This window comes from Stegodyphus dumicola, chromosome 4 (assembly GCF_044657685.1).
Source record: "Stegodyphus dumicola isolate Sdum_Otavi_A_Nest chromosome 4, ASM4465768v1".
NCBI classification, from domain to species: Eukaryota; Metazoa; Arthropoda; class Arachnida; order Araneae; family Eresidae; genus Stegodyphus; species Stegodyphus dumicola.
Window position 1 is genome coordinate 49,101,696 of NC_140771.1, and position 14,911 is coordinate 49,116,606.

At 32.5% G+C, this 14,911-nt stretch overlaps 1 protein-coding gene across 3 annotated transcripts in view; it reads right to left on the reverse strand.

Annotated features, from left to right (window-relative positions):
- Positions 1 to 366: 366 nt before the first annotated feature.
- LOC118186323 (WD repeat-containing protein 36) overlaps positions 367 to 14,911 on the reverse strand; it is a 177,834-nt gene continuing 163,289 nt past the window's right edge. For all 3 annotated transcript variants that reach the window (XM_035356406.2, XM_035356405.2, XM_035356407.2), the window contains 2 exons: positions 3,284 to 3,471; positions 367 to 634 (listed from right to left, as the gene is read on the reverse strand). In XM_035356406.2, the coding sequence (XP_035212297.1) occupies positions 491 to 634; positions 3,284 to 3,471 (332 nt within the window). In that variant the 3' untranslated portion in view covers positions 367 to 490. The remainder of the gene's footprint in view (positions 635 to 3,283; positions 3,472 to 14,911) is intronic.

The following is a 14,911-nucleotide window of genomic DNA, read 5'->3' on the forward strand; positions in this document are numbered from 1 at the left end:
TTGTATTTATTGAAAACAATAAGCGATCGTTTTCCTCCCCCTCTCACAATGCTCCCTTAAAGTCATCTCAATTTTACAACTCCTTATTTTTATGAATAACATTCTCAAAATGCTAGCCTCTTTTCATATGAATTATTTGCTCTAAAAATGAAAATGTAGGAAAAAAATTATTTGACAAAGAGATGGATGGTAACAAATTTTTAGATGCAATGATTCAATATTAATTTTCTCCATCATTTCACCAAATGGAATTCTGATTAAAAAAGAGTTTAATATTAATCTAACACGAATGAAATCACTCCCACACACAAACAATTTGATAGGGCAATGAATTATAATAAACATGTCACCATACTTTAAAAATAATTTTAACATGAATAAAAATAATTTAATGTACAAAAATGAATAGTACAAATAAATTTTTATACATCATATTTCTATGATTATATACATTAGATGAAAATGTGAAATGCCTACACCAAATCAATTTTCAAAGAACAGCACTTCTAGCATAATTTCCAACACACAAGCAAAACTGTATTTTCTCTTGTAGTACTTGCCATGTTTTCATATTCCACAATGTTTCTGCTAATTCTGTTAAACTTTTCTCAGCTGCTACTATTTCATGGTGTATCTAAAAAGAAATTATACAAATTTTTGTATTTTATTTAGTTGAGAATTTAAATGAATGGCCGTGATTAATTGCAATGTAAAGATTACTTCTTATTTATTTTAGTAGTCAAGTTAAATTATTTATTTCAGAATCATAATTATTTACAGATCAACTTGGGCAATTTATGACGGTCACATGTAAATATCACATAAATTCTGCTTTATCAGGAAAGAGACACATAAGACTTATAATCAAATCATTTTTACAGCATTACTGACATAAAAATTGTAAATAAAATAACAATAAAAAAATGTGATAATTTCACTTTCTTATGCATAAAAACATTTTCTTTTAATTGAATAACTCAAGATTTTCACTGAATTTTCACCAATACACTATATTTTAATTCAAGAAAGTCATGCATACATGCATACATATAGCTTTGACACATATATTCCATACAAACTAACAGAATATGAATTTCTCCTTTATTCTACACTTCAAGTGACTTTACAGTTCATTAATTCATCGTGCGCAAATAGACAAAATAAAAAATCTAAATTAAATTCTATCAACATCAGAGGGTTTCAGTTTTTCAATTCATGCACCTTCATATTACATTTCAAATTTATTCATCACTTTACAAGGTTTGTAGCCACATTTTAGTTCAAAAAATAACCACCTATAAGCACTTTTCAAGCACATTTTAAGAAAAAAAATAAGCACCTGCCTAATTACATTATACACAACTGCATAACCTTAAAAGAAAAATTAGACTTGTAATTTAAAATATGAGAAATGCAGTATTTATTAAGAGAGAATGAGCAATTCCTCAGCCATGGAAAACAATAACTATTTTTTTAAATTTTAAATAAAAGTTCAATTTACAGAACTAATTTACAATGAAAGAAAAAAAAACTATGCAGAACTAAGCCATATTACAAGATTTAATGATGAAATTCTAGTTCAAAATAGAGAAAATAAATAATAATAAGCCGTATTTATTGTATTCGCTTGGAACCTAATAATACAAACAATTAATTTTTCCACTCATATTAATATTTAAATAATTTAACTTAAATCAAAATTCTAAACATTCTCTAACTTTTTATTGTATAACAGTTTTCCCTTAACAGATATTGCAAGCAAAGTAATTTAAGTAAAAAAGAGAAATTTTAATTTAGGTAAAAAAGAGAAATTTCCCGTCTTCTGAAATCAGAAGATGGAAAATTTCTTCATGCAGTCATCCTTTAACAGTAAAAGTTTAACTAACCTGCATACTCGAAAACTGCCGAATATTTCGGAGTTGAGCTAACTAGGAAAAAGAAGGGGGTAGATTGTAGCCGTTCTTTAGATTTTTCGGCTAAATAGTAAAACTTTTTTAAGTGTTCATAAACCGACTCACTGAACATCAAAATTAATTATCTCTGCAAAATATCGCAAATGTTATTGCATAATACGTGCGTCGTAATTCTTTCTTACATGATATTTCACAATCGGAGTCAACAGCTGCTGGTATTCGGACAATAAAGAACTAAATAAAGGAAAAGAAAGAGACTTACTAACCTGGGGGATTTTTTTATTCTAATTTTGAACAGACTGCGTTAAATTTCCGGAATAGAATCATTCTCCGCTTGGGATGGTAAATTGCAGAACTTTTAATCTTATTCAATCCAGAAAAGATGACGGGGGAAAAAAAAAAAAAAAAAAAGAGAGAGAGAGCTTGTTTTGCAGCGAATTGTAACGGTTTCAATATTCACGATTTTGCAGAGAAAGGGAAGAACCTCGCAACCTCCGTACTGTATAATGTATTGGGGGAAAAAAAAAGAAAGAAATTATTTTGACTATTCGATTACTTTCCCTTTAAACCATTCCGAATATTATTCCTTAGAAAGCTAATCTCTGTTAAAACACACTTACCCATTTCTGGAAGTTTATCTATACTTCAGCAGTTACTGCAACTATATTATTATAAATACTCATACATATGCTCATAATATAAGCATAATGATCATAATAAACGCGAATATGAACTGACCACGCAGAAGACAATTCAAATTATTAAAATCTTGATAGAAATTCAAATGTGTGTAGTATTTTTAGGTGGAGAGGAAAAGAATACCGAATGCACCCGGAATTTCCTACTGCTTTCGCAATTCTTTGACTAATAGAATGATGTGCACCACCTGTCTGTACTCTCGCCCGCACCAAAGGTTACGTAATGCAGAGAAAGGGGGAAAAGCTATTTCCGGGAGTATGATTCACCATCTGAAGTTCCATCTAATGAAGAAAACTTGTTTTTTCAGCTTTGGTGCGGAGAAAAATGCACATTCATTAAAAAAAAAAGGGGGGGGGCTTTAAAGAAAAAGTAAGCACCTATTAGGGCCTTTATATTTTATTTTCATATAAAAGGACTTATAAGCACTTGTAAGGACCACTATGAACCCTAAGATTATCAGTGTACTAAATAATGAGAATGAGTCTTGTAAACAGATAACAAATCTTATTTTAATGTGAGAAAAAACCTCGACCGAAGTTTAACAAAATCCAATATGTTGCATCATAAACAAACAATTCAGTGAAGTGTTAATGGAAAGTTTGTTAAGAAAATATAACAAAATAGAGTTAGTATTTCTTATTTCTAGTAAATTTCTACCATAAAAACATTACCTGGAAAAAGAGTGCCAAATACGAATGCACAAGCTCAATATTCTTATTTGTTTTCATTGCTTCAATCATAGCTCTCATAAAGCATTCCATGAGATGTATAGAACCTCCATTTTCAGGACTTAGACACTGGATTTCAATATTAATTTTTGATGGAGATAAACTTTTGAGATTTTCAATAGCTGGTTCATCTGAAAAAAGTTTGAAAAATGAAATATGATGCAAGACAACATAGGAAAGGTACGTTTACACATGTCATCATATTCCTTTTCTCAGATTACATTCAAGGCCAAAAATGAAATTGTTATGAATTTATACAGCATTGAATTAACCTTACATTTATTTACTTTATATTATCTAAAATAATATAAGGCATTTAAAAGCAACATATACACCTATAAGGTATTTCTCCTACTTCCCTAGTGTGCCTTCGTGGTGTAATGGTAGCACGTAGGCCAGTATTCCAGAGGTCCGTGGTTCGATTCCCGGTGGAGGCGGTTGCATATTTTTCATCTTTTCCGCCCCTAAAAAAATACCTAATGACTCTACAAGTGGCGCCCGAACTAAAAGGGTTATGGATGATGATTCTCTGCACCCAGGATTTGGCAACTAGGTCCCCTAAAACCCTAATCGCCCTTTAAAAAGGGCAGTATATAAGGTATTTCTACCACTTCCCTAGCGTGCCTTCGTGGTGTAACGGTAGCACGCCGGGCCAGTATTCCAGAGGTCTGTGGTTCGATTCCCGGCAAAGGTGTTTGCTATTTTTCATCTTGTCTGCTTTCAAAAAAAAAAAAAAAAAAAAAAAAAAAACCTAATGACTCTACACACCGAGCAAAAATTAAAAATGGGACAGTTCTACATCTCCCGTTCTAATGGGCCGATTTTCGAAATTCAACTTGCATTTTTCATTTCTTGAAAGTGCGACCTAGGATATATATTAGATTTATATATAGCATTATTCTAATACAGGTATTTTAACACAAAATCGGATTTTTTTCTGAAATGACATGCCAACTTTTTTCCATATTTCGATTCTATGTTTCAAATTATGCCAAACATTGTAAAAATTGCACAAGTAATTTAAAAAAAAAAAAGCTCTCAAAATTTTAACTCCTCAATATTAATTGAATTTGGTATATATTTATTAATATCTAATTTTTTGTTAAACTTATTTTATTCTTCGTTTCAAAATTTAGGTTCATTTCAAATAAAATTTGCCCATTTTTTATGATTTATTTTTAAAATTTGTATTTTAAAATTATTTTCATAAATTTTTTACCATCATCTTAAAGTAAATGTATTTCTAAGCATACCTGTAAAAAATTAGTTTTTCTATTCAAAGTTTCCTAAGATATACATGAATTGCATATTGGCACATTTTGAAATTTGGCATATTTATTATAAGTGATAAATAATAATGCCAAATGTGGTTTACGCAGTTTGTTAAAATTATTTGGAACTATGAACAATGACTTTTTACCCCGCTCATGTACAATGAAAAAAAGGAAAGGAAAATAGGTTGCTATAAATTGAGAAGTTCGCGAAGTAAATTTTTCTTGGCGCAAACTGAAAAAAATGTGCCAAGATAAATTTTTTAATTCCTCCATACATTTTGTGCATTAATTTCACAAAATTTAATATTTAAGCATAACTTGGGTCATAGAATAGAAACAGGGAAAAATAGTGGCATGTCATTTCAGAAAAAGTCTGATTTTGTGTCAAAATACGTATATTAGAACAATGATATAATAAATCTAATATATATCCTAAGTCGTGCTTTCAAAACATGAAAAACGCAATTTGAATTTCATTAATCAGTACAGTAGAACAAGAGATATAAAAGTGTCCTCCCTTTTTTTACGCAGTGTAATTTTTAAAAATATTTTATTGTGGAACGAATGCTGTGACTCATTATTCAAATAGATCATCTCTGTTCTTGGTTATGTGATGCGTGATTCACCCAAAAAACTTTCTTTTTTGCTATACGCTGTGTGACCAAATAAACATTCTGTTAGAAATGGACAATTCATGAACAGTGCAGCATCAAATCTCTCACTTTTACATTTGTGTGCAGTTTTGCTAATAAAAGATGTCTATCCTACCTTATTATCTTAACTACAGGCCCCGAGATGTCTTCTTTTCTTAAGGGTTATAAGAAGGAAAATGTTATAAAAATTAATGGGCCAGAAAACCTGAACTACGTGGAAGAACATCTGTTTGAAATGCATATGGATCTTTGATTGGCCCTTATCAAGTGATGATAATGGCCAATCCATGGATATGTACAAGATAAGTAAACTTTGATAATTTTTAGTTAAATAAATTTGGAATTAAAGAAAAAGTTAACACCTTGACATAATTTGATTTTGCTGATGAGCCAGATTATTTACATGTTCTGTTGAATTTGAATTCTTTTACTGAAGTGTGATCACCTTGATCATATTGTATGACTTTTGTTGCATAACAGTTCATTTAGTGCCGAAAGTTAAATTATGAAGTACTGCTGTATTCTTATATATACTTAAAAGCTAAAACTACTGAATAATGCATTGTGTGACCTTTGGCCTGCAAAACAGCTGCAAATCACTTTGGCATGAATGTCACAAGTTCTTGGTAAATGACTAAAGACAGGTTGTACCAAATGTCTAAGCAGTGGTCATACAAAGTTGAGATATTCTGACATGGTGGTGTTTGAGCTTTGAGCTTCTGCTCCATGACATCCCAAATATGCAGAATCAGGTTAAAATCAGGCGAGTTAGGTGAGCAGGACATTAAATGGATTATTAACTTATGTTCCTTGAACCACTCCAACACAATCCAAGCCTTCTGACATGGGGCATCATCCTACTGGAAGACTTCATTTCCAGTTGGAGAGATGGATGCCAAGTAAAAGTCCAACTGATCTGCAGTTATGTTCAAATAGTCTGCAACTTTCATGGTCTGTTCTACCACAACTAAGGGTCTCAGAGCCGCCCATTAGAACATTCCACAAAACACAATACTGCCACCATCAGCCTGTGTATGACTTGCTGTACGGGGGGGGGAGAAGCAACTGTTTGCCTTGAAGATGGCGTACCCTTACACGACTATCGGTGCGATAAATGAGAAATCATGATTAATTTAACCAAGTAAATATCTTCCACTCATCCATAGTCTAGTCTCAATGTTTCTGGGTCTACTCTAGGCATAGTTGTCAATCACACTTGGTCAGCAGAGGCACATGAGAGAGAAGTCTGTTGTGCAGTCCCTTATCCAACAGTGTCTGCTGAGCTGTGTGTTCTGAAACATTTGCTCTAAGACCTCCACTGTACTAGGCTGTCAACTAAGCCATTGTCTGGCACCAATTTCACTGTACCAAGCAGAACAGTCTCCAGCGTCCTTTTTGTTTGGTGATGCATGTATGTCTAACATCCTGGCACCTACTGCTGGTTTCGCTGTCAATACCCACTTTGCATGAATATTAATAACATCAAGATCATAAACAAACTACCAGTTGTAATGTTTCGGAAATAACTTGTTACCAAACTGCACAACTGTATTGGGCTGTCAGCTGAGCCAATGTCTGGCACCGATTTTGCTGTACCAAATGGGACATTCTCCAGCGTCTTTTCTCTTTGATGATATATATATGCCCACCATCCTTGAGGTCAGAGATACTTCTTCCGAAACTGCATAATTGTACTAGATTGTCAGCTGAACAACTGTCTGGCACCAATTTTGCTGTACCATGTAGGACAGTCTCCAGCGTCCTTCCTCTTTGATGATGCTGACCGATGACGACAGTCTAAAATATTAGCATCTACTGCTGGTTTCACTGTCATTATCCACTTTGCAGAAATAATAACAACATCAGATTGTAAACAACCTAGCAGTCGCGCAGTTTCAGACATACTCGTTCCGAGTCTTTGAGCCATTACAATCTGCCCCAGAGCTTAAATTACACCGGAGCTCGTCTCTGGTACTTCACAGTTTTTGATATAAATCACAATTTTAGAGTGCATCACAGCCCTTATATAAAAGGGCTCTGGCACTTTTTTATGTAAGTGAACCACAATTTCAGCAGTCAAATTTTATTTAAATAATAAATACATGCCTTAAAAATTGACTATAACTTCTGAATGCTGGCCTATCTTTTCCCCAGAATCAAACCTTGGACAGAAAGTATGATTTTTAAGGAAAGAAAAGTCTCCAACCACATGTCAATAGGCTTATTCTCCAGCATGGTCAATGAATTTATAAAAATGAATAAATTTCTCATTCCTGAAAGTACTAAAGGGAATGCAAGTGCCCCTCTAATGACTCCTACTTCAGAGCTCCTGCAGACTTTTTGAATGATGTAACCAAATGCAAGGACCACTACTGTCACTTGTACCAGAAGAGTCTTATCATATTCCGAATCATATTCGGGGAAAATTTCTGCTTAAAGGCTAGAATTATATCGACAGAGCATCCTGATCAGGAAATCTTGGACTCTTCCCTCTTGATTTTCAAAGCTACACTTTTCTGTTAAAATTTACTTCCATATCCTGATATCATTCTAGAATTCTCACTATTCTCCCTAGTGACGCTTTAATCGTTTTATATTTTTTCATTGGTGTTCTGCAAAAAAAGATTGGTTTTTGTATCTGTCATCCTTCAAAATAGTACATTAATCATATAATCAGGGCTTAAATTCAGACGGAGATTGGCTGAGCTGCTTCTTAGCTTTGGAGTGGAATTTTAATTCTAGCAAGTGCCCCAAATAAGACAAGGTCCGATACTTTTTTTGTTTAACCATTTAAGATAAATATTTCTGTTTATCTCTTTACATTTTTTTAAAACTTAACCCCTTCGCGTCGGCTAGTGCAAACACGCGCTTATCGTGGAGGCCGGCAGTGTCTTATGCGAGCGTCTGTCCAGGGCCAAGGGCTTTTTTGCTATTAAGCCTAAATCCATGAAATTTCCAAAGTATCAATGCATTGTTTAATAATGCTCTATAGAGTACTTAAACGGCTTATGCTTTATAGATATTTTTATACTATATACTTTAATTACCTTATTTCTTGTTTAAATGCATATTTTACACATTTTATTTTCATTACTCACCATTATATGACTTTTAACATTATACATCTGAAAACTAAATATATTACTTAAAATTCTCTTTTCGTATGAAAAAATTTGGAAACAGGGATCTACACAATCCTACATTACATTCCTTGCACTCGTAATAATGACATTGATGATGAGGACATTAATTAATTAAGGATTTATGATGATGAGGACATTTCGGACATCTGTATGCCGACGTTTAGATTCGCCAGATTCTTTATGATCAGAATATATCGTAGTATCACTATCTCTACTATCAGAATCTGTTTCAGAATCAATATCTGAAATATTTTGCATCATTTCTGCTATTTCATGCTCTGTTAAACATTTTCGATGCTTCGACATTGCAACAGTAGAAACAGAAAGAATTTACATCTAACAAGATCTAATTATTTTCTAAATACTGAACTGCAAACCAAAATACCCAACGCTTTAGCGAAAATAAAAATTCTCTACAATAAACAACTACCACGTGCGAATTTAAAGAGACGTCATAAAGCATGCCATTTGAAAAGATTTATTCCCCCTTTTGTTTATATAATCAAAAACACGTGTATGTGAGTCACGCTTCTCTCATTTTGAGTAGAAGGTCTAATGTACATGTATCTGAAACCATATGGACATACAGTGCCATCTTGTGGCAGAAATTATAGTTTTTAAAACGTTCCAGGACACTGGCACAAATACGTGACAGTCAGAATGAACGGGAAAATGCTCTGGCACGCCTGCGTGTCGGCCGGGAAGTGAGTGTGTTCGTTGCTGGCACGTAGACGTGACAGTCGGCGTGATGGGGTTAATTACTTAATTTTATTTATTTTTTCCTTTGTTCCTCACAGTCCTCCATAACGGTCTGGCACTTCTATTTTTAGAAATTAAGCCCTAATTTGCCTTCTATCAAATTCACTTAGATCAGCAGCCTTTCCCATCACCCGCAAAAGTGCGAGAATGATTCCTTACCTTCTCCAGCAGCAGATAAGTACCATTCCCACTTAATCCCGTGTTCTCCACCTCATCCATAAGAGTTCATTGAAAAATGTGGGGATGGTCATAATGTTTTGGTTCGGCAGTGTATTCTACATATACTAAAGGAAAAGTTGTAATCATAAGTCAGTTAAGCAAATATTACTGCAATTAAATGTGGAATTTTGTGACAGAACTCATTATTTTAACAATCTAAATAAATAATATTTGAATGATTATGTCATTTTAAGTTCTAGAACTAGTATTTTGTTCTACCCAAATTTCAATATGAAGCAGTGAAAATAAATGTAAAATATAATAAATGCATTTTAAACCTTTCTGCACAAGTGTCCATTATAAGTACTTTGTAGGAACATCTCTCACAGCCAGGCATCCCACCCATGCATCACTGGAGAATGAGCATGAGAGGTAGCTGACACCTATATGCATTTTAAGCTGAAGCATTTTTTTTAAAGACCACTAGATAGTGTGCTGTGTCCATTATTTTTCCACTGAATATAGTTTCAGGATTCTGAGCTACAGTCTTATCACATTCTGCCTAACTTTGGTGTCAGCTGTTGTTAGTGCGGAGGGGAAGAGTAATGTAGACAAACAGAGCTCGATTCTTCAATTTGCACGTGATATAAAAACTCACGTTTCTGATATCCCTTTGAATCCTTTTTATTCATTCTTTTTTGGTAACATGCAAAGTCTTTTAGGGTTACCACACGAGGGGTTGCATAATGTTTTACATTGCTTTTATCTCTTAAATTTAAAGTACTTTCCTTTTTATTCCGTTAACTTCAGTTTATTATGCAAGCAAGCATTATTTATCAGAAGAAGGATATACTCGCATGGTAAATGAGCCAATTAGTTACATGGATGAGAGTAATAATTCATTTTTTAAACAGATATACAGCGATATTTCTAGTGATTCTATTATGAAACTTTTGTCTGAGACTGAGCACACCGAGTGCTAAGAAACAAACAGATAAAGTTTATTACGGCAAGCAAGCATTATTTATCAAAGGAAGTCTATACTCACATAGCACATGAACCAATTAGTGGTATTAGAATGATGATTCATTTCCTTAATAGTTAGAGAGTGATATTTCTAGTGATTCTAATATGGACCTTTAGTCAGAGACTGAGCACATCGAGTGCCTGCCTTCCATTTTAGATAAAAGATTTTATTACTTTTCCTTGTCTTTTTTTAATTAATTTTTAAATTTATTAATTTAATTTGTCAATTAAAACTTTGGAATAACTTGTATAGCGTTTCCAAAAATTATTTTTCAAAGTAGACAATTTTCTGTAAAGAAAAAAGATAATTAAATGCTAATTTTAACATATGATAGTTTAAGTAATAATATAAAATAGTACCAAAAATAATGATATTAAGACTTTTTTGTGATTTTTCCCCCTTAAAGTTAGGCTTAGCGATGCAAAACTGCCGTCCTGTGGGACGATTCCTTTTCACTCTCATGCATCCCGAAGGAATGTCTTAAAGACATGCTCTTTTAAAAGAGTTAAACAAATCTTAATTTTGTTTTGAATCTATTGACAACAGAAGAGATATAGAAACATATAGTCTAAAATCACTATATTTTTCCACAAATGCAAATTACTGAAAATATTCTATGACAGTTTATGTTCTGAGAATGATACTATGTATTTTATATGTTATTTTAAGCAATCAAGCAAAAGTGATGTAAAATGAGTTACTGTTTTGCTTTTGAATATTTAAATTTGATGTGTACTAAATCCATATAAAAATATTTTAAACCCTATACATGTTGGCATTTACGCATGGCTTTAGCAAAAGCGAAGAAACAGGATTCGGTTGAATTTCAGAGATACTGATGCAGTGATAGAAGAAAATTGTAAGGTCTTTGAAATGAGAGATGTGATAATCAACAATCCCACATATGACACAGAGTTTATAAAAGAATCCCTGAACCACATCATAAATAATAGGAAAGAACTAGAACAGCATGCTGACAAAGAAGAAGAAATGAATGGTTAGTTAAACTCGAGAAATTAAAATTACAATTTAGTATTATCCTTAACACAGTGCAGTCTACAAACACAGAAATGTTTTACTTAAAAAAAGTTACTTCCAAATTTTGATCATAAAATAATTGATAGGAGTTTATTTCTGGACTTGTTTGAGAGGTAACCAACCCTTTTGAAGGTACTAATTTCAAACTGGGTAGTCTATCTTGTTGGTTTTCTGCCCTCCGATGTTGCAAAACTAATACTAAAAAAATCTGATGGTGATGTTCAGGATTATGAGAAAGTTAAATAAATTAAGGTGCTTCAAATTCAGTTCTGAGAAATTTTGGCAATTGTTTACCTAACACATGGAAAGTCCAGAAAACACTTGGCAAGACTTTTAATTTGACATACAAAACTATTTCAATGGGTGGCTTCAAGAATCAAAAGTCACGACATTTGAGTAGTTATGGCAGATTAAGTGATAATGCCCCTCCAGATTATAAAGAATACTTTTTGGATCACTGAAGCAAGTGAACAATCCATTTCAGCTTCAGGGCAAATTAGATCTGTATTAAAAAGTTAGACAAGTATGAAATAAAAACGTTAGTAACCTTTCAAGTTTAAAAAAAGAGGTGGTATGAAAAGTTTTACAGGTTACTTACTGGAATTATATAAAATCAGGAGTAGTGTTAACATGAGAATCATAATCAGAAATTTAGCTTTAGTGATGATGTTTTCAAATCAACCAAGCAACCAGAAAGGCAAAATTTAACACATTTGGAATTCATGTTCACATTCATAAGGAATTTGTAATCTAGTCTTAATACATATATGTACAGGACAGATGCTCACAACTAGAGAATGGAGTATTATAACTGCAAACACTTGCTGTTGCCTGGTCAAATTGCCTGCTTTAGAATTGTTTAAATGATAGTCTTTCACAATGGTCTACTGCACTTTAAGTCTTCTCAGATTAATTTTTTTCTACATCTTGCTTTAGTTTCATATGTTTCTGTAAGTGCAGTTGAATTGTCAAGTTAATAAATCGGTGCTTCTGTAACATCCATGTGAGAAAGCAAATCTGCTTCTTATTTTTATTGCTGTAACCAGTTTATTTTTATGGTGTTATTTCATTTCTCATGGTTAAGGAATAGCATTTTTCAAGTTAAGACATTTTGCTGATTTATTATTAGTTAACTTTCTTATTTTCTTTCTGTACAATAAACTCCAAAATTCAGTTACTTTTCCTGGGAGCTGAGACATATATGTCCCATATATTCACTCTTTAAATAAGGCTTAACAAATTTAGTTTACTGTTGAGATTTAAAATTTTGCAAAGCAGGAAATTGCAAAGCAGGAAATGGTAGATCCTGTCATTTATTTTTCTGTTTTTGCTGATTATAGTTAACGGAATAGGTTCAATAAATGAAAAATAAGTCTCTTCAAGTGAAAAGGTTAACTTTCAGAAAAATAAGTTTAGTGTCAACAAACTACATTCACACTTATTCAGAAGTCAAACAACAAAAATCAGCGTTATACCTACAAAATTTTCACAGGACTAGTTTCGATGGTTTTACCGAACCATCATCTTCAGCTGCAAAACCGCCTGATCATAAAATAATTGATAGGAGTTTATTTCTGGACTTGTTTGAGAGGTAACCAACCCTTTTGAAGGTACTAATTTCAAACTGGGTAGTCTATCTTGTTAATTTTCTGCCCTCCGATGTTGCAAAACTAATACTAAAAACAAATCTGATGGTGATGTTCAGGATTATGAGAAAGTTAAATAAATTAAGGTGCTTCAAATTCAGTTCTGAGAAATTTCTCAGAACTGAGAAAGCTGCAAGCTTCTTCAGCTGCAAAACCGCCCAAGCGGCGGTTTTGCAGCTGAAGATGATGGTTCGGTAAAACCATCGAAACTAGTCCTGTGAAAATTTTCTAGGTATAATGCTGATTTTTGTTGTTTGACTTCTGAATTAGTATTTATTCGGCGTGTTATTGTGTCTTACATTCACACTTGCTTTTAATACTGCTCATTCAACTTGAAGTTACTTCTGAAATATGTAATACAAGCTGTGACTGACAAATTAATTATTATTCATTTGCTTCAGTAATTCAACTTATCTGATTAATGTACTTAGGAAAGGCCAATATGAATAGTTTATTTTTTTATTAGAGTCCAAGATACTTGTGGGAGCCATGGCAATTACAGATTTGGGATTTTTCCAGATGTTAGAACAACAGTTTAAATCTAGCAACATGACATGAAGGAATTAAAATATGAAATTGTGGTTTATGAAATAATGAAGCGTTTATGATCTTAAAGGAATTAAAATTTATAAGAGAGCTCAGTATTCATTTGTTTCTTAATAAAATATTTTCCTTAATAAAATATTCAACATGAGATGTTTAAGTTTTTTTTTTTCCATATTTTAAATCTACATATATTGGAAAATTGAAAAATGCACTTTTTCTTTCAAGAAAATATTTTTTACATGGATTTTTATCATGAGAAACTAAGTTACCAGAAAAACCAATTTCAGAGGGGCTATCACAAAAAAAAAAAAAAAAAAAAAAAAAAAAAAAAAAAAAAAAAAAAGTAGAATTACAGTTAATTTCTATTTATTGCATAATATAAAAAAGTAAAATGTATAAAATTTAAGAAAATATAAAGCGCTGAGGGGAAAATACCTTAGAAATGCAGTTTAGTATGATAAGAGTTCAAGGCAAAGTCCAACTTCACAGTTTTTGCACCAGATTCAATAAATCTAATTAATAATCAATCTAATTATTAATCTAATTAAATAATCAAAGTAATCGCTTTGTTTTCTAGCAGCCATTTCTGTAAGAAAAAAGCGACAAAAAGTGAAGTTTGCGTGCTAATATCACGTGCCTTCAAATGCCGCAATTTAGTGGACAACTAACGATATCTGTTGGCCAAAACGTAAATTAAATGCCTAATACTGTATATAATTTATTTCAATGCTTAAACGGGGAAAAAACGGGATGCACTCCTCAATTAAGGAAGAAAAACATATGCCCGCGGTAATCGCCAGATAAGCAAATTTTGCTACATTTGAGTTCCCCGTGGAAATCGCGGGATGATCAACCAGAGGGTTAATTCTATAGACACAATATTACAAAATCAATTACAAACTTCCATTGTTCAAATCCTGTAGCTGATATGTTACGAATTTCCATTTAATTGTCAATCCAAACTTTTTCATTCTCAACAACCTCTCTGTCACTGTCTTCACTACTGAGAGTGATATTTTGGGGATTTAGAACCATACTACAGATTTTGATGTCCATTAGTTGACTGATGATTGGGGCATTATTATTGCAATGGAAAATTTCTGTCATATCATTTTCAATTATTTCCACTTCTTAACAAATTCCATTGAATGGAAATATTTTGTTTTCTGTTGGTGATATCTCAAAACTTCAAATTCGCAGAAATAAGCCTTAACTAGCATATGTTATTCACGGTTGGCAATATATCATGAGATTGGCAACTAAAGACATTCCGGGGCACACGCAAGATATTTTGCAGCCAAGTGAAGTCTCTGTAGGTTCTAAATT